The sequence below is a fragment of the Ambystoma mexicanum genome, chromosome 9, assembly GCF_040938575.1.
Source record: "Ambystoma mexicanum isolate Mex_15411 chromosome 9, UKY_AmexF1_1, whole genome shotgun sequence".
Taxonomy (NCBI): Eukaryota; Metazoa; Chordata; class Amphibia; order Caudata; family Ambystomatidae; genus Ambystoma; species Ambystoma mexicanum.
Window position 1 is genome coordinate 379,387,220 of NC_090931.1, and position 20,777 is coordinate 379,407,996.

The 20,777-nt window shown below is 48.2% G+C and overlaps 1 protein-coding gene across 9 annotated transcripts in view; it reads right to left on the reverse strand.

Annotated features, from left to right (window-relative positions):
- The window catches only part of TSPOAP1 (TSPO associated protein 1), a 3,887,333-nt gene that overhangs the window by 1,142,906 nt on the left and 2,723,650 nt on the right, over positions 1–20,777 (reverse strand). For 8 of the 9 annotated variants that reach the window (XM_069614850.1, XM_069614845.1, XM_069614847.1 and 5 more), the window contains one exon: positions 1,129–2,271. The exons of the other annotated variant lie outside the window; for it this stretch is intronic. In XM_069614850.1, the coding sequence (XP_069470951.1) occupies positions 1,129–2,271 (1,143 nt within the window). The remainder of the gene's footprint in view (positions 1–1,128; positions 2,272–20,777) is intronic. 9 annotated transcript variants of the gene reach the window in all.

Consider the following 20,777-nt stretch of genomic DNA (forward strand, 5'->3'; position numbering starts at 1 on the left):
TTGAATGTTTTGCTACGTGAGGTGCAAGAGCCTCCAGAGGTGTAGAGTTTAGTCGCCAAGTATGTTGGTGTTCCATTTCAGACTGCTTTGTAGGTGTTACATGCAGTTTTTAATATGATACTGGCAGGGAGGGGGAACCTGTAAAGCATGTGCCGAGTTGGAGAGATACGGATGAATTTGCGGGCACCTTTAATGAGGTGGGCTGCAGAATTGTGTGCTGCTTTGAGGGTGGCCAGTAAGGGGGGTATTTTCCCCATTGATGTGTGATAACGAGGGCTTGACCCACCATACAACATTCGTTTGTAGGAATGGAGGGTTTGATTTTGCTGAGTGAGTGGACACGTGACAGTCAGTTGGAACTGAATGAGCCCATCTGTACTGCCTGTACTAATTAAATTATGTTCATCATGTCCTGTTTTTAGGGATAGCTCTAGCAAAGTTATGATGCCAATGCACAATCTGTATTTTCTTTGGCTTACAGATACTATCCTAACAAGCAAGTTTGCCCTCATTCATACAATGTTGTTTGTGGTAGGGGCAATGCACCATCACTGCTGATTATCATCGAAAATAAAATTGAAGGCTATAAAGGAAGACTTATGTGGTCAGCATTGAATGTCACAACTGAATCCCACAATGTCAACTGTAGCCAGATGGCAACAATTTTAGAAATACATAAGTCACCCATCATTAATCACTCATGAATATACCCCAGAGGTAACTTGTTTTGTATAAGGACTTAATACATAGCTTGACTCTAGAACTGCGTATGTTATTGCGGAAAGGAACTGCTGTATAATTGTTCGTGCCAAAAGAGTTTACGTGTCACTTTTAATCTAATTATATGGGTAATTTGTAAAAATACATTCTCAGAGGTGCCTTTTATGACGAGGAATATTGCATGGTTAATGTCTATATGACCATCTAAACGTCACTAGAAGCAATTTACAAAGAGACACCACATGACAGCTTTGATGCATATGCAATGCATTGCATATATGATGCTGTATTAAACATCACTAAATTGCTCGTTGAGAAAAATGAGGCAGGACATTGTGAGTGATAGTGGGAATGACACTATGGCTGCTAAAAGCTACATTTGAAACACAGAGAAGAGCTCAAGCTTACACAGATCCTCGAACTCAGTAGCACATCTGAAATGTCGTTTTCATGCTGTTGATATTTTTCTTTTGAAATGATTTTACTGCAATCCATACTTAATCCCTCAACAGAGTCTTTGAGATCTCTCTTAGAGCCGGAGAGTTCCTTCTGTGACTGAGCTAGTCCACTCCATCTAGAAGGCATCACTGGTAGATCACTCAAGGATATAGTTCCTTCATCATCTTCAAGAGTTTCTTGTCGGGTCAGCTCCATTCGCTGTTGATTGGACTGGGTTGGCTCATAGTTGCTGGAACAATCACTGCAGCATTCATGATATCCCTGAACTTCGATTGTACTACAGTTTGATCTTGGTTGCCTTGCAAATGTTGGTGTGGTGGTCAGACCATCCTCATCCTCATCCTCAGTATCATACTCAATATTGATCTCCATGCCCTTTGATTGGAAAGGGCTGGTTGCTTTAATGGTGGGCTTGATGAGGCAAGATGAATGTAGTCTTTTGGGAGGAAAACGTTGCCTTAGCTTCACAATGTATGTGTCATTTTTTGCAACATCGCAGGCACATGAAGTGTGCTCTTCATTGGGGCTCTGCATGCTCCGCCTTTTTCCTAGATAATTGCAGTTGCTCAACATCCGACTGCAATGCTCTTTTACATTTGATGTACACTTGCTCGTAATCTCTAATCCACAGTGTGGCTGTCCTTGGGCCTTACACCCTGTCTTTCTTTGACATATAGAACTTACAGATGATATATAGGTTATGCTGCTTTCTTGATGATCAGACAGACAGCCACTTTTTCTTATGCAGAAGTTCCGTTCATCGTGGTAAAAGTCATCTTTGTTATCCAACAACCTTTCACAAGAGGCTTCACATATGACATTTCCATCTGGTTCACCTGGAAATGACTTTGGTATTGCATGTTCAAGGTTAAGGAAAGATACCACTTCTGCTGTATGAGAACTTTGATTTTCCATAATGCAGCCTGAATTTACTCCAGTTTCCTGTGACGCAAAACCGTTTTCATCATCATCATCTTCCTCTTCGGTTACTTCAGGAATGCTGAACAATTTCTTACTACAATGCTTCTGAAGTGGCAACTCCAGAATCCTTTCCAAGACCTCCTCATCACTGTCTGTTTCACAAGCATCTATCTTTATGTAAGCACACAAATGGGTGAGTAGAAAGTTATAAAGAACACAAAGGAAATAAGAAAAGAAAGAAAAAAAGAAGAGAAATCTCCATTAACCCAAAGCAAGTACCATCACTACCTTCATAAAATGTGCAACCATAAATCAAGCCTGTATAATATATGACATGGAACATTGAAAAAGCACTAATGTTCTAGATAAAGAAAATTTTACTCACTGTGGTAGCGCCTTTAGACATATGGATGGAAAGTGGAAGACAGACAGTACCGAAGAAGATTATGTTTCAATATAATAGCGTAGAGCTAAACGTTTAGCAGCCTGCAGGTGGTAGCTCTTTCCCAGTGTGATTAAATCCCATGTTTCAGGCTAGACGATGGGACGGGGAAACCATGGGGGCTTTAGACCACCAACTAAGTGAAGCAGGCACCAGAGATGGTATGTTGGGGATCACCCTAACCTAGTATGCTTGTGCAATCCAGGGACAACTATGAACCTCCTCCCCACTAACAGAAAATTCCATGATAAAACCAAAGGGACTGGTCATATTGTTAGGGAGAAACAGCAGTCTTATTCCTTCCAAGGAACGAGGACCTATGAAGATATGTGTTGTTGGGTAGCTGGTGGGAGCGCAAACTGGGGTAATCCAAGCAATGGCTTTATCTATTTCTAAGGGTTCCAGCCTCTACATGTCACTGGACCTCTTCCACAGATTTAACCCAACCAACTGGAAGTGAGTACCTGGTTTTGCAGGAGACAGTTTGTGCACAGTGAATTGTCCAGTAAAGCAACACATTGTGGTTAAATGCAAGCCCTTGCTGAGAGAAGTCAGATCAAGCCCCGTCCTGGAGACGTTTGCCTCGGAGGGACCAGACCCAAAGTGGAAAGGGAATTAAAGCAAGAAGGTAGTAGCGTCCCACTATAAAGTCATGGATTGAAATGGCAGCATCAACAGTCGCTGGGAAATGGAGAACAGATGCAGGTTTATCTGTTCAACTGCATAGGATCCAATTGCAGTGCTTATAAAAAAGCAGAATGCCAAACGGAACTATCACACAGTTGTTAGGTTAGTGAGATGACCTGCTCACCTATAAAAAGGCCCTGAGAATTGAGAAGGGCGTAGGAGTTAGAAGTCCGATGCAGATTGAGCTGAAGAGTCTATGTGGAGGAAAGGTAGGGGTGGGAAATGTGATGGAGGTGTGGTAATGTACAAAGGAGGTGGTAGCTAAACGGAGGAAGAGGAGACACAAAAAATGGGGAGGCAAAATGAAAGGAGGATAAACAGAGGAGAAGATGAAGGGAAAGCAGGTGGCACAATATACAATGAAGGAGGTGGCAAGGATAAAGCAGAGATGTTGAAGATTGAAATAGAGGAGACAGATGAGTGTTCTATGAATTATTTTTATTAAACAATATGAAAAAGAAATTACAGGGAGTAGGAAGCTCCATTTGGTATCATTATATTATATATACACAGTGTTAATAGTCCTTTATCAACCGTGGGGTCATTAACAATTGATATAAATATGCGCAGCAGCATAGTACAACACTGTCAGGAGTTGTATACGCCCCCCCCACACCTTCCCTCTCACTCAATACTGGGGGTACCTAACAAATAGTTCCTGCATGATGACCAAATATCAGAAGATCTGTATGCTACTGCCTATGACTGAATATTAGCAGTTTCTACATCGTAACAATATGCCACGTCTAGCTGACACCACTTAATGTTGGACGCTTGCCCCTTCTTCCAGGCAAACACCAACTTCTTGCATGCCAACACCAACAGCAATCCCTCCAGTCTTCGGCGTGCAGTGGAACATCTTTCATGTAGCCTAAAAGACCAACCAGGGGTGACATTGCTATGTAGTCATCTACAATTTTATTACATTTTTCTAAGACCTGAACCCAGAACTCCTGATTGTCCCAACATTGCCATGCCAGTCGAAAAAAGAATTGCATGTCCCGCTTGACAGCACATGCAGGCATGGGAAACGCCCTGGTAATGCCTATGCAGATTTGATATATCTAATGCAGAAACCCAAAATAGATATGTTTAAACCTGGCATAAGTGTTTAATTTGTGTACCGATATATGCCCATTCATCATCTGCAATCACCTGCACAAAAGTAGGCCCTCTTAGCTGTTCCAGTTCCTCTCCCATGACCTTTCATCAATTTTACATGTATGAGGGAGACCAACCTCACTTCACCCTGCGCATCACTAGTAACTTGAAGTATTATCATACTGGCCGGTTGCCCGGGAAAAGATTGAAAAATGCTTTTAAGTGTGTTGCGTATTCTAAAATATGATTATGATGTCATTTATATAGCGCCTTTATCCAAAGCGCTTTACAGAGCACATATTTACATATAATATCACCCAACCGAAAATGGTACTTATTTATCGACCTCGGAAGGATGAAAGGCTGAGTTGGCCTTGCCGGATTCAAACCTGCGACCTGCAGGTCAGGCTCAGATTGCAGCAGCGAGCGCTCAACCTGCTGAGCTATCTTACCGGCAGAGAGGTACCCTCTAGCCCCCTGAATGTTTCTAGTGTTAAAAACTGTCCCTCCGGGAAGAAGTCTGCCAATGTCTCAATTATTAACAGTTACTCACTGTAGTGACTAACGTACTCTTAGTCCATAGTCCCCTTTCCTCCATACTGTATGGGTGTCCCTTGCGAGGGACGGGAGACGGAACCTTTTTCACCAGAAAAAAATCTTCTTCCCCTTTAAATTTAGAGGCACGCGGAGGCGCAGCCCTGGGAGCATGCACTTGCCTGACTCAACCCCCTGGTGCCACTCCTCAGTCCCCATTGACGCGTCGACAATGATAGGCATTTCCCAGTGACACCAGTATTATTAGGGTGGAGGATGGTGGGACTTATGGAGGAAAAGGGACTATGGACTAAGAGTTAGTCACTACGCTGAGTAACTTAATTACTCTTACGTCCCATCCCCTTTCCTCCATACTGTATGGGCGATTACAACTGAATGTAGCCCCAGGGTGGAGAGGAGCCCCTCCTTAAGAACACAGGTTTCTTAGACCCACCTGCCCGAATGTCACGTCTGACCTAGAGGCGGGGTCCCAACAGTAGTGTTTACGGAAAACCGAAGGGGTGACCAGGAAGCCACCCTGCTGATGACCTGCCATGGCACAGCCATTGGAACGCGATGGCCATGGCCTTGGCTCTGACAGCATGGGCAGGTGAGTTAGCTGGCACTGGTTTGTGCTGCCCCTCATAGGCCTCCTTGATGGCCGCAATCATCCCCTAGCTATGGAAGCCTTGGATAACCTGGCCTTGACCCATCGAAAGTGACAAACAAGGCGTCCGCTACTTCCTCGTTGAGAAGGAAGGAGGTGGTCACCTTGGGTAGGAAAGCAGGGTGCGTCCACAGGATGACCTTGTCCCTGTGAAAAGTGGTGTAGGGTTATGATGCCACTGGATCTCGCTGACTCTGTGAGCTGAGGTGAGGACCACAAGCAGAGCGGTCTTAATGGTGACCAGCCCGATGTGCGCGGGCGCCCTAGGCTCAAAAGGTTTGGCCGCCGAGGCTCCCAACACAACATTAAGGTCCCACACCGGGCGTGGCTTCTTTATAGGCGTGTAAAGCCTGTGGAGGCCCGCCATATGCACCATTTACTCTTATATCGGCTCCTAGTAGCCTTGCTTCTAGCGCCCTGGATGATCTCTGGGTTAACCTGCTCAGGAGCCCCGCTGAGAGGGATAGCATGTGAGGAGCAGGGTGAAGTACCCTGCCCCCCTGCTGGGCCAGGAGACGAGCTGGGCCCAGCAGTAGGTGAATGGGTGGTCTGTCCGAAAGGCTGAGGAGCTCGGAGAACCACGGTCTGGCCGGGCACCAGGGAGCTATCCAAATGATGCAGAGGTGCCGGGATTCCTTTATCTTGCAGATCACTCTTTCGACTACGGGTGTGGGCGGGAAGGACTATGCGTTCATGTCGTTCCCTTGGATCCGGAATGCGTCGCGCAGGGGGCGGAGCCCTGCCCCTGCCCAGAGGCGCACTGTTGGCTTTTCCTGTAGTCCCGGAAGGCAAAAAGATCCACCTGGGGTTGCCCCCATCTGAGGAAGATCTACTCAGAGTACCAATTTCGGTTGGGTGATATTGTATGTAAATATGTGCTCTTTAAAGCGCACTGTATTAAGGCGCTATATAAATAACACATCATTATCATTACTTTAGTACCAGGTCGTTCAATTGCCACTCATAATTGTAAGCCCCCAGTCTGCTCAGCCTGTCCGCCTCCAGGTTGGATTCCCACGGGAGGTGGACAGCCCTGAGGTAAATGTCGTTCTCCAGAGCCCATTCCCCACATGTCGACTGCTAAATTGCACAGTGGAGGGTGTCTGGTACATGCTGGTGGAGTTGTCTGTCTGGATAAGAACTGATTACCCTCGAGAAGAGGGAAAAGGGCCTTGAGAGCCCACCATATGGCTTTCAAGTCAGTAGTAACTGTGACCTGAGGGGCTGGCTACGGGAAGGGCTTGCCTGCCTCAGGTTGAAGTCCGCAGACCCCCGGGGGAGGTCCGAGAGGGGGAAGGGCAGAATGTTGACTGGCTCCTCTTGGTAGCCCTTCTCCCGATTCCATGAGGCTGCGAAGTGCAGCTGTAATCTCCGCCTGAGTCTTATGTGGGGCACGACCAAAAAGACTGCTGCCATAAGCCCCAGTAGCGCAATCTTGTCCCCGAGGGAAAGCCTCTCATAGAGCTTGTGTCCCAGATGAGGCCCAAGAAGAACAAGTTACTATCTTACCTGGTAACGTTCTTTCGATGGGATGTTCCTCCGACGTATTCCTTATCTTTGATATACGTTTCCAGCTTGCTGGCCTCGGAAATTTTTTCTCTGTAGAGGGCGCTGCGCGTCGACGTCCGCCGAGTCGATGTTCCTCGACAGCCACCGTATAGGTGCCGACGTCACCATGCTCATAAATAGACACGCGCTGCGTCCGTTGCTCAGTTCCGTTTTGTAGTATAAGAAAGACATGCCTGAATTGGTTAGTAACCTTGAAGGAGCGAAAGCTGCAACCACAAGGGAAATTATCACTGCGGGGATGGATGGGAGGGGCGATAAGGAATACGTCGGAGGAACATCCCATCGAAAGAACGTTACCAGGTAAGATAGTAACTTGTTCTTCGAAGGGATTGTGTCCTCCGACGTATTCCTTATCTTTGATAGACTCCCATAGCAGTGGTATGTAATAGGAGGAGGGATGTTATATATATATATCCCTTTAGGGATGGACCGAGTGTAATACGGCTTTGCCAAATCTGGTCTCTTGAGCAGTGGAGGAATCCAGATTGTAACATTTTGTGAATGTATGTGCGGAGGACCATGTGGCAGCCGCACATATGTCCCGGACCGGTATCCTCTCTGGAGAGCCGAAGAAGCTGCAATACCCCTGGTTGAATGAGCCCTGAGGTTTTGGGATGGCTCTTTCCCTGCTAGTCTATAACATTCCAGGATGGCCAAAATAATCCACCTGGAGATGGTTTCTTTTGTTATCGGTAGTCCCAACTTGTGACCTGAGTATCCTACAAACAGCTGGTCTGCTTGCCTGATTCTAGCCATTCTGCTGATGTAAAAGCTGAGAGCTCGCCTAGGGTCCAGCCTGTGTAGCCTTTCCTCCTCTTTCCCCAGATGGGGAGGAGGGTAGAATGAAGGCAAGGTAATTTTCTGAGTAATATGGAATTCAGAAACCACCTTTGGGAGAAAATTAGGCTTCACCTGGAGGACAACCTTGTCCTTGTGGAAGACTGTATGTGGGGGTTTACAGGAGAGAGCTTGTAGCTCACTCACCGTCCTAGCCGATGTTAGTGCTACAAGTAGGACAGTTTTAAGTGTGAGAAATCTTAATGCGCAAGAGTGAAGTGGCTCGAATGGAGTGCCCATTAAGAAGTTTAAGACTAAATTTAAGTCCCATAATGGAACCTGAAATGGTTTTGGAGGGTAAACATTAGTCAGACCCTTGAGAAATTGTACCACTAGAGGAATTTTGAAATATGATGGTTCCTCTGCAGTGCGCTTGAAGATAGAAAGCGCTGCGAGATAGCCTTTTACAGTGCCAACTTGAAGGCCTGAGTTTGCCAAGTAGAGTAGAAACGATAGCACCGTTGGTGTATCGCATGAAAAAGGGTCGATATTCTCTTCCCTACACCAGCTGCAAAACTTGTTCCAACGGCAGCGGTATAAAGACTTTGTTGCTGGCCTTCTGGCCGAAAGCAACACCTCCATGACGTCATCAGGGAGATCCCAATCCTTGTACCTCAACCTTTCAGAAGCCAAGCATGAAGGTTGAGGGTTCTGATGTCTGGATGGAGAACCTGACCTCCCTTTTGCGAGAGAAGATTCTCTTTGAGTGGAAGACGGATTGGAGGACAGATGGACATATCTAGAAGGTCCGGGTACCACTTTCTCCTGGCCCAGTCCGGGGCAATTAGGATCATGGTTTTCCGGAATCTTCTCAACCTCCTGATCATTTGAGGAATAACAGGGACTGGTGGAAACGCGTAGAGGAGTGGAAACTCCCAGTCCACTACGAACGCGTCTCCCAGAGCTCCTCTCGGGGGAAATTCCCTTGAACAGAACAGATCGCACTTCCTTTTGGTGCTTGTGGCGAACAGATCCACCTGAGGGGTTCCACAAAGAGCGAAGATCTCTTGAAGGACTTCCTGAGCTAGCTCCCATTCGTGGGAGACTGTGCTCTGCCTGCTCAGAGCATCCGCTGTCAAATTCTTCTCTCCGGCTAGATGGACTGCCGATAGAGAGATTCCTTCCCAAATTGCCAAAAACCAGAGCTGCATTGCCTCTCTGCACAGTGGTAGTGATCCTACGCCTCCTCTTTTGTTGAGGTAGTGCATGGCCACCATGTTGTCCGTCATTATCAGGACATTTCTCCCCTGTACTGATGGCAGGAAAGCTTTCAGCGCTAGTCTGATCGCTCTCAGCTCTAATAGGTTGATATGTAGTCTGGACTCCGATGGAGACTAACGACCGCTGATGGTCAAGTCGTTGGCATGGGCTCCCCACCCTATGAGCGAGGCATCTGTGACTACTGTTATCTCCGGCCATGGTTGCCAAAACAGTTCTCCTTTCAAGATGTTCTCTGAATAGGCCCACCATTGAAGGTCGTGGGCTACCTTGTCCGGAATCCGGAGGAGGTCTGACATTCTCCCTGAGAATTGTGACCACTGACTTCTCAGTGCCCACTGAAGAGATCTCATTCTCAGGCGAGCCTCTGGCACAAGGAAGATGCAGGATGCCATGAGGCCTAGCAACCTCAAAAAGTCGAAGGCTGGGAGACGTTGGGCATTTTGAAACTTGGTGACCATCTGCAGAATATCTTGAGCCCTCACCTCTGGTGGCGAGGCTTTTCCCAGGGAAGTGTCCAGGACCGCTCCAATGAACTGGAATCTCTGAGATGGTACCATCTGTGACTTCTTTAAATTGAGGGAGAAGCCCAGTCTGAAGGAAGAGGCAGACAATCTAGCTGGGGCCGGGCCTGTTGCGAAGATACGGCCCTGATCAGCCAATCGTCCAGGTAGGGATAGACGTGGATCCCTTCCCTCCTTAGACTCGCCGCCACTACCGACATCAGTTTGGTGAAGACCCTCGGGGCGGAGGTCAGCCCAAATGGCAGAACTTGAAATTGATAATGAGAGTTGCCAATTGCGAACCTCAGGTATTTCCTGTGCTTGAGATGGATTGGCACATGGAAATAAGCATCCTGAAGGTCCAGAGATACCGGCCAGTCCTGGAGCTGGAGGGCCTGAAGGATCTGAGAGAGAGTTACCATCTTGAACTTGTCCTTCCTGAGGAACTTGTTCAATTCTCTTAAGTCCAGGATGGGTCTCAGTCCTACGTCCTTGTTTGGTATGAGAAAGTAGGGGGAGTACCAGCCCTTGTTCCTGTCCACTACAGGTACCGGTTCTATGGCACCTTTCTCTAGCAGGTCCAAAATGTCCTGCAAGAGGAGCGGATCTGGAACTTTTCGGGAGCTGTTCCCCGGTGGATGACTCTGAGGGATGTGTAGAAAGGTTAGGCAGTAACCTTGGGCAACTGTCTCTGACGCCCAAGATTCTGACATTATAGCCTGCCATTCCGTCAGATGGTGAGTTAACCTGCCCCCTACAGGTGTCTTGTGTGCAAAGGCCTCAGAGTGGTTTAGGGGCGGCTGATGCAGATGCTGAGGGTAAAGAGGCACCTGCTGCTGCTGCGGTCTTAGTACCCTTGACCTGTCCCCACCTTGGGTGGATCTTCTTTGGCCTCTTTGCGCCGGCTGTCCTCTGCCTTTTCCGAATGCGGAATAATAGCGAAAGGACTTTCCTCTCCCGGAGGTTCCCGAGGGGCGAAAAGGAGTTTGGCGGATAGCAGCTCCTAAGGATTTTGCTGCTGCTTTAGAAGTCTGTAACTTTTCCAGACTGTCATCAGCGTTTTTTCCGAATAACGAAGAGCCGTCAAAGGGCATATTCAAAAGTCTGGCCTGTACATCTGGAGCAAAGCCAGACATTCGCAACCACGCATGCCTGCGGATTGTTGTACTAGCCGCCATGGCCCTGCTGATACTGTCAGCGGAATCGATGCCAGTTTGAAGAGACTCGCACATGGCATCTTTGCCATCTTGAATGATGTTAAGGAAGGCTTCTTTCTCCTCTTCATCGGGTATGCAGTCAGCCGCTGATGAAGCACACTCCCATAATGTGTGACTGAACCTGGCGAGCGTACAGGTGGCGTTGATGGACTTCAATGCCATACTACAGGCAGAGAAGACTTTCTTTGCCATAGAGTCGTACCTCTTGTCATCCCTGTCCTGTCGGACAGTAGGGTAAGCAGTCCTACTGCTGGATGAAGTTGCCGCTTGAACCACCAGGCTCTCTGGGGTCGGGTGTTTTGACAGGTATTCAGGGTCAGCAGCCGCTACCCTTTACTTTGTCGACAGTCTTTTATTGACTGTTGGGATGACTTCGGGAGTCTCCCAATTGGATGCAATTTTTCTTTGTAGGGCTGCATGGAAGGGCACCACCGGATCCTCCTGTGGGCCTTTGTCCAATATATCCGTTAGATCATCCTGTTGGAAAACAGGTGAAGGCGCAGACCAACCCATAAATTCAATTATTCTTGCCATCAGGGTTCTATATGGTGTTTCGGCATGTTTCCCTTGGTCTGGCTTTACAAATTCCACTTCTGGGGAAGTGTCAAGTCCACTGGCCTCATGAAGTGAGTCCTGTAGTTCCTTCAGCCTCCTTTCTTCAGAGGTGAAATCCTCTGCAGCAGGCAGTGAGGATCTCTATAAACCAAAAGTTTCTTGGTCAGAGTCTTCTCTTTCTTCATAAATGCTCATGGCGCTCTCGGGTGGAATGTTTCGCCGGGTGCTGCGACTCGCGGCGTTTTTATTTTTTGGGTTTTTCACCCGGGGTATCACCCTCAACTGTCTTCATTTTCTTTCTGAATTCCTCCCACTCAGTTTGGTGGGACAGGAAACTCTTTCTGGGGACACCCAAGACGAGGAATGGGACCTTCGACATCTTTTTGAGTGTCTAGATCTCGACGAATGGTGGGAGCTGCTTCGAGATCTAGAATGGGAGTGTTTTCGACGGCGAGGAGACGAATGCCTAGACTTGGCTGACGAAACCTTCAGGGAGGTTTTGGTTGACTTACCTCTCTCGAGCTTCCCCTTTCGCTCCTTCAGGGCTTTCGCTGTCATGGACATGCAGTCCTCACACTCCGAACAATGGTGCTCGGACCCCAAGCACCATAAACAGACCCTGTGTGGATCCGTTATTGAAATTTTTTTACCGCAGTCTCGACATTTCTTGAAGCCGGATCGCGGCGTCGTCGGTTCTGATGAAGAAGCCATCAAGAACGATAAGGAATATTCGTCGAAATAGCTTTAGATAAACCTGACTGAACTGAGCAACGACGTTCCGAGGCCCCACGAAGCGCGGAAAAACGGAACTGAGCAACAGACGCAGCGTGTGTCTATTTATGGGCATAATGACGTCGGCGCATATACGGTGGCCGTCGAGGGACATCGGCTCGGCGGACGTCGACGTGCAGCGCCTTCTACAGAGAAAAAATTTCCGAGGCCAGCAAGCTGGAAACGTATATCAAAGATAAGGAATACGTCGGAGGACACAATCCCTTCAAAGGTAAAGATCTGCGTGGGCTGCAGCGGAGACTTCTCGAGTTTGATAGTGAACCCCAGGTCATGTGTTCCTCAGTGCGGAGGCAGTATGCTAAACCACTTCGGAAAGGTGGCCCGGATGGGCCAGTCGTCTGGGTATGGTTAGGTGTGGAGGGCTGCAACTGCCGTCGTCAACCTGGGAAATGCCCTGGGAGCCGAGTTGAGGCTGAAGGGTAGCACCTTGTATTGGAAATGGAAGCCCCTGCTCCTTATGCGCAGTAAGGAACAATGCGGCTGCCAAATCCGGATGTGTAGGTAAGCGTCCCTCAGATCCAGTGAGCACATCCAGTCTCCCCTGTCCAGTGTTTTCGCAAAAGAGCTGGCGTAAACATCTTGAATTTTTGCAGAGGGAGGGAGAGATCGAGGGTGGAAAGGTCCAACACAACTCTCCGGCCAACCTGGTTCCTCTTCTGTATGCGAAAATCCCAGAATAAACAGCCTCGATGGGAGGTTGGGACTTCTTCTACAGCCTGGCTTTTGCTAAACGACTGGATCTCTGCCAGCAGAGTTGCTGTCCCAAGTGGGAGAGGAGGGGACGAGGGAGGAGAGGAAGGTACCGGTACCCCGTGGAGACTACAGGGAGGATCCAGGGCTCCGAAAAATGCCGAAATTGCACTTGAAAGGCAAGGCTGCAACCACCGGAGACACGTGGACTCGAAGGGACGTGTCGTTCCCTTTTATCCCTCTGAGGCTGATGCCGAGGAGGGGGATTGGAAAAAATCCTTGCCCCTCCCACCCCCTTGTTGTTTCCTCCGATGCTGACTCGGAGAATGGTCCGGTTGTCTGGACCTCCATTCCTGGAGGCCTTGGACCCTGCCAAACGCCCGCCCCCTGTTGGAGCGTTGCTTTGACTGGGTGTAGGCCTTGGGCGTGGCCTTTGTAAGAATAGATAAAGACTTCACAGTTTGCGAGCTGTTCTTCTTTTCATCTAATTCCCCATCCGTGGTGGAGTGGAAGAGGTCACCGCCCCTGAAGGGAAGGTCTAGTAAGCGTTCCAGGACCCCAGGATTAAATTTAGTAGCCTGGAGCCAGGCCGTCCTTCTCATGTCCGTAGCAATGCAGATGGCCCAGGCAGATGTATTATGTGGGTTACGGTGGACCCCATAATGTCCTGCGCTACCAACCTGGATTCTCCTAGTCCTGCCTTGAAGCGCACTTGGCTCTGTCCCGGAGGTTCTGGAAGAATGTCTGCTATTTTCCGCCAGAGCCCTGGGTTAGCGGCTGCCAACATGGCATCTGGGTTGGCCTGCCGCAGGTGCAAGGGGGCGTTGGAGTCTTCCCGTACGCCTCTCCAGATCATCTTCTCCTTGCCTAGTAGCGTCGAGGATGACGGGCCGAGGACGACTGCGGCTTGGAATAGAGTGATGCCGCAGCTATCACAGAAGAGTGCGGTTGAGGATGCGCTGAAAGCAAGAGTGTGTCCCCCACCGTCTGCCTGTACTTGGCGTTGAGGCGCCAAGCGGCAGGCTGGGCCGAGCATGGCTTGAGCCACTCCTTCTTGGCCAGGGCAACTATGTCTTTCTGCATCAGGATCCCCGTTTTGGTAGGGGGTGCTAGGGTGAGGACTTCAGCTAAGACCCCCTCCTCGGGCTGCTCTACCTCAGGCTGAGGAAGGGCCAAATACTCTGCCAAACCTGCAAGGTGTTCCTGGAAGGCCCTGGTTGAAGATGGCGTGTCAGGGTCCTCCTCCTCGTCCATGTCCGCCAGGCTCGGGGGTCCGGAGCTGGTGGAGGGGTGCTGGGCGCCGTGGGCTGCCGAGTGGAGACCAGAGCCGGTGGCTGCTGCGGAGGCTGGTGTGGAACTGCTTGTACTGTGGGAGGCAGGGAAGCCAGAATAGGAGGAGCCGGCTGGGGCAGCAGCGTCTGCACTGGCACCTGTGACATGTGAGCCATTGGAGGAATGACTATGGGTGCCAGTGGTGTGACCTGAGGGAGCATGTCCCTGATGGCATCCCGGAGTTCGCATCAGCTCTAGGAACCTTTCGAAGAACCTGTCTCTGGAGGCTGAAGAGGTGGCAGGTGATATTGACGGAGTGGCCGAGGGCAGCTGGGACCGGGGCACACTCTGCCTGCGGTGCAGGGGAAAACTGCCCTGTGCTGCTGATGGATACACTGTAGGCCACGCACCTGGCTGACACCAGTCCTGCCTTGTGACTCTTTCCTCCACCTGCTCCGCAAGAGGGGGTTTTGGATGGGCGGCCATTTTGTCTGGTGCGGTGGCCATTTTGACGAGCTTTGTGCCACGTGCCGAAGTTGTCATGCCTGGCTCGCTTAAACCAGCCGCGTCCAAGACGCTTGGTGTTGGAACAACAGGCCTATCCCGCACCTCAGGCCGTGACCAGGAAGGCGTATTGCACTCAGCAGAGCTGCCAGTAGTGCTGCGTGAAGGCGCCCCCTCGGAACTGATGGTGGTACTAGGGCGTTGCCCCTCGGGAGTAGCCTTGGTAAAGGAACCTTACGGCCCCTCAGCACTGACACTGGAAGGATCCGGAGACCCCTCGGCCGTGAGGTCGGCAGCTTGACTAGCCTCTTTACGTGTGCCGGTACTAGGGCGTTGCCCCTCGGGAGTAATCCCGGTATTTCAGGCTGAGACCTGGTAGGCGTTTAGCCCTTGGCGGATCTGCCGGTAGTACTGCGTATAGGTGCCCCTCGGGTGACCCAGTAAAAGAACCTTCTGGTCCCTCAGCACTGTCACCAGGAGGGTCTGCTGACCCCTTGGCCTACCGACCGGTAGCTGGCTTAGCCTCTGTACTTGTGCTGGTATGAGAACCTGAGCAGTTCCTACCGCACGGGTGAGTCCTAGGAAGGAGTCTCCCTTGCGGGGTGCCCTGGAAAAGAGTGGCCCTACTTTGGGCCTGGATCGATGATCGCCAAAGTCCTTCCGGTCCTCTGGAGGCGATGGAAGAGCTCCCTCCACCTGGCTAGTCTGTCTACAGAGACCTCGAGAAAAATTGCATAGCACGCGGTATGAGCTCGCCAGCCATGGTCAGGGTTAAGGCAACGTAGGCAGAGGGCGTGGGGGTCTGAAGTTCGAAAGTGCCCGTTGCAGGATGGACACCTGCTGAACCCTGTAGAAGTCAACATGCGCAGGGGAGGAGCGTGATGCCCGAGGACCGAGTACCTGATGATAAAAAGACAAAAAGACAGAAGAGAAGAAGTATCCGTGCGTGGAATTACATGGCCGAAGCCAAACCCAGGAGCGCTGGTGAATTCGGCCCGTTCCCGTCGACATGGAAAAAGGGACTGGGGAGTGGCAACGTGGGGCGGAGTCAGACGAGCGCATGCTTCCAGGGCCGCACCCCGCCGCACCTCTAAATTTAAAGGGGAAGAAGATGTTTTCTGGTGAAAAAGGTTCTGCCTCCCGCACTGGGCAAGGAACGCCCATACAATATGGAGGAAAGGGGATGGTACGTAAGAGTACCTAACCTAACCAAGGTTCCCAACTACAGCCGCTCAGAGGAAATCAGAACATACTTTGCTGGGAGTAAGAGCAAATACAGATAAGGTATACCAAGCTTGGACATCATCCTACCCCAAGCATGATACGTACAGGCCACTTCATTGTTTTCATCCCACCTGCGTTTTAAACCTCGAAGCACCACTGTCCTTTGGAATGCTGGCGCTGATGCTGCCCTCAGAATTTGCCCATATGGCCAGTCTAGCTGCACCGAGCACCAAAAGGGCAGACAATGAGCTTGAGCAGATAAAAGGAGATTTCCTGGAGTCTGGAGATCCTGCCAAACATTCACTGAGACCTAATCCTGTGCCAGAGTTCTGATGATGAGAAACATCTTTAGTGGTGGCAGTGTCTTCCCATCTCTGAGAAGGTGACATTCTGACAAGTGCAACAATGTTTACAGAAAATGACAACAAAGAATTGTAGGGACACTTATAAACCCGAAAGACTGAGTGACTCTTGACTACGGTGGGTGGCACCTAAAAGACAGAAAGCAAAGGACGTGGAGACTACAGAACGGTCCTCAAGAAAACCTATGAGCTGTTCATTTTAATTCATAGCAAGTCTTAAACAGTGCTACTACATCCCTTAGAATTTCTTTGTTTTGTAATAAAGACCTATGACTTATAAAACCGTGGGGATAATCCAATAATCAGGACACCATTCTCCAGCTTCCTCTGAATAAATTGAGAGATTGAAGGACAAATCACTTGACTGAAGGAACTGGAAAACAAAACAAGCATGAAATAATGATGAAGACTGTATTTAGACTGAAACAAATACTGACCAGTCTTTTTGTAATTTGGTATCAGCCCTGGAGATTAAGCCGAATATGCTCTGCTAATTACATTAATGGATATATGCCTCTGAACTGTGATAATGATTGACTTAGCCCTGACTCTTTGAAAATGAATCCCATCAAAAATAGAAAAAAATTTCAAAGAACAAAACTTTGAGATGCAGGAGGTCACCCAGTAAGCAATTAAAGAACTGACTGCTTACCTGACAAACAGACCAGACTAACTGAATTCCCCAACTCTTCAGATCAACCCAGTGTGAAAAGTTTTTTGTACCAACATAAAAGAGGGACTAATGTGGTAAAGTAAAAATAAAAGCATCTTATTTAAACAAAGAGGTTTCTTTCACTGCTGTCAGTCTACCGTCACTCTCGGCAACAGCCTACTCCAACTCATTGCAATGGATCTGTTTTTCTCAATCTGTCTCTCGTTTATTTAGTCCAATTTGTTGTGTTCTTCTGTTCATTTCCTTCTCAGACAGGTTTTAGACGTGGCACACAGATCTGGCTTACAATTCCACTGCTTATTTTGTTTTTTTATTAGCATACATTTATTACCGAATTTTTACAAAACTAAAAAAACTAAAAATATACATAATCCTCCTATATCCACGTCCTTTACCAAGGTCGCAGAAGTCGGTAAAAACGATAGAAATTCATTAACTCTTGCTACCCGAAAGCTTAAAAATCAGAAAGCACAGAAGAGGAAAGCAGGTAGTCGAAGGAAAGAAGTTGAAAGAAAGACAAGAAAGGCAGACCATGTCATATGTTGATCTTTGACCCACTCAGCACCTTGCAGTAATAGCATTTATGACTGAGATTCTGCCATAGGGGAATCCTTTGGTGCAGAACCCGGGTTCTGCACCAAAGGATTCCTCTATGGCAGAATCTCAGTCATAAATTGTCATGCATGCTGGACGTGGTTCTACCTCTTACGCTCATAGAACAGCTAGACCGTTCTATTCCAATTGGCGGTTGTTCGATTCATTGCCGGGAAAACGACGTCTGCACTTTTCACGTCGCTAAATTCACGTGAATTCTGCTTCGTCATGTGAGCTACGGCATTACGTATATAAGTAGCGTGGAAACTTCACTCGCTGCTTCTGATCGAATCATTTGGCGTTGTGTAGCTGAACCTCCGATCTGCGTCCTTGCAGTTTTCCTCAGCGGCTTCTTGGGCCTTCTATAGCGTGTTTTCCGCCACACGCTGATCCTGGAGCTGTTTGTTCGCGTGTAATTCCACACGCGCACATTGTCTTCAAACCCGGCTGTCCTGGGCTGCGTGTATCCTGTCAGCGTGCAAATCCACAAGCGCACGTTGTCTTCAAGCGCGGCGGACCTGGGCTGCGTGAATCCGGTTCGCGTGTAATTCCACACGCGCACGCTGTCTTCAAGCGCGGCTGGCCTGGACTGCGTGAATCCTGTTCGCGTGTAATTCCACACGCACACGTTGTCTTCAAGCACTGCTGGCCTGGGCTGCGTGTATCCTGTCAGCATGCAAATCCACAAGCGCACGTTGTCTTCAAGCGCTGCTGGCCTGGGCTGCGTGTATCCTGTCAGCGTGCAAATCCACAAGCGCACGTTGTCTTCAAGCGCGGCGGACCTGGGCTTCGTGAATCCTGTTCGCGTGTAATTCCACACGCGCACGCTGTCTTCAAGCGCGGTTGTTCAGGACTGCGTGTATCCTGTTCGCGTGCAAATCCACAAGCCCACGCTGTCTTCAAGCGCTGCTGGCCTGGACTGCGTGAATCCTGTTCGCGTGCAATTCCACAAGCGCACGCTGTCTTCAAGCGCGGCTGGCCTGGACTGCGTGAATCCTGCTCGCGTGTAATTCCACACGCGCACACTATTTTCTTCGCGGCTGTTCAGAACCCCGTGTACTTTGTTTAATCCACAAAAGGGCGCTATTTCCGACTCCTGCATCTGTGATATTAACAGGTGGATTTATTCATTTCTATACTTTTCTCTACGTGGGAAGGAAGCTTTTCAAGGACTGTTGGAAGGTGACAGTGAACAGTACTTTGGACGCTATCCTGTGGTGCAGCAACCCGGTATCTAGCGTGAGCCTCGTGCCGTTCGGGATAAGTCTCCCTTACTAATCTTCCCTTCCTTGTCGTTTGTTCTATTTCCGGATTTTCCTCAAGAGACTTCTGCTGGATTCCTTTACCCCAGTCATAAGGTCAGTGTGTGAATTAATGCCAAATACTGTTCTATCATAGAGAGTCAATTCGGGGCAGTTTCTTATGATACTTTATTTTGTTCTAGGCTGACTTCCTATACTTTACCCACGCCCTTTCCAGTGATCCATCTCTCTACCTGTTTCATCAGTCAGAGAGTCGTATCATTTGGAAGGTCTAAACTTGACTTCACAACTATCAAATCGTGTGAACAGGGATCCGGAAGACCCTACCATCTGTATCCTTTTGAGTACCGTATCCTTTTCAGTCAATACATTGGTGCCTTATGACATAAATGCTATTACTGCAAGGATCACCAATACCTTTTCTCTGCTTAATATAAATGCCCACGAAGCATCCGCACTTAAGGTTCGGGCGTTTTTAAGGAATTGGCCGAAATGTTTAGTTCTGATTTCAGTCAGTCCTGTGCAAAACAGTAGATGCTTCAGAGTGTCTACTTGGTTCTTTCGGTTACATGTTTTTATAACAAATTAACTAATAAAGAATGAACATATAACAAAAAATAAATAATGACAAAAAATTAAAATAAATTCTTTTTTTTGGGGCGCGGAAGGGGTCCCCCACAAAACCCGTTTCCCCCTGCTAAAAACCCACCCCAACTGCTTACCCATAATTTAACCATTTACCCCACCACCACATACATTTTCGTTATTTATTTTTCGTTCTTTATATATTTTTCGTTATAAAGACTGTATACCTGTTCTTTCCTGTGCAAAACCGACATTTGTTGTTTCTTGGTGATTTGCAAATTGATATTGCCCGGTTTATTTCATTTGTCCGATACAGATTTAATCTGAACCGTAGAAATTAGTCTTTGTGGTATCTAGATGGGAACGATGTCAAACATTTGGGTATTGCGCCCAGTGCCCTTTTTTTCGTTCACAGACATGCGATATAGCTTGTAGGCGGATACTTCGTTTGTGGTCTGAATCCAGTCAAGTTCCCTCAATTTTGTTTTAAAGCATTGATGGGTTGATGTTCAGGTCACTTACAGTGGATCCAAGTTCAGCTAATTTAGCTGTGTTTCCTTTGACCCATTCTTTCAGAGCAACGTTTTTGCCTCGATTTCCTTGCAAATCAACTCCATTATGCGAGTTTTAGAGGAAAACAAGCACTTCTTGTATAGAGCTAGTTGCTTCCACTCCACAGTTGATCTCAAGGATTGAAGACCCAGTTCTTCCCTCAAAATCTGAATAGGCAGGGACCTCGGCACCCGCTGAACTTTTTTCCAAAAGATACCTTCTAAAATTGACCCGATTTTTATTGGTATCCTCAGTGTTGCATCTGAGCCATATGTTCAAGTTGGTACCACTTTTGTTTTATAAAAGTTCAAGACAGGAATCATCGAGAACCTGCTGGATTTTTTATTCAAAATTGTTGCTTGGGATGCCTGGGATTTTGCCTTCATGCACAAGGAGTCTTTTATTGAAGCTTTGTTGTAGCTGTCGTTTATCAGCACTCCTAGATATTTAAATACTCCAACTTGTTCGATTCGCTTCTGATCCATTTTCCATACAAAGTTTGATTTTGACATTTTCGATTTCTCCAGGAGGATATTTAGGTCTTGGCTATGTTTATCTGGAGATCGTTTCCCTCCACATATTTAGTTAGTTCACTGTCTGGTCAATTAAGACCAGGCCATCAGCGTACAGAAGATGGCTTAGTTGACACCCATCTATCATTGGACGGAAGTTGTTTGCTCTGTCCAAAGTTAAGTTGATGTCTACCAAAAATAGGTTAAATAAGGCAGGGGCCAAAGGACATCCTTGTTTTAGGCCTCTGTATGTTGGTATTTCTTGAGACAGAAGGGAACTTTTGTTCAATCTGATATTCATGTTGGTATTTGAGTGGAGCGCAAC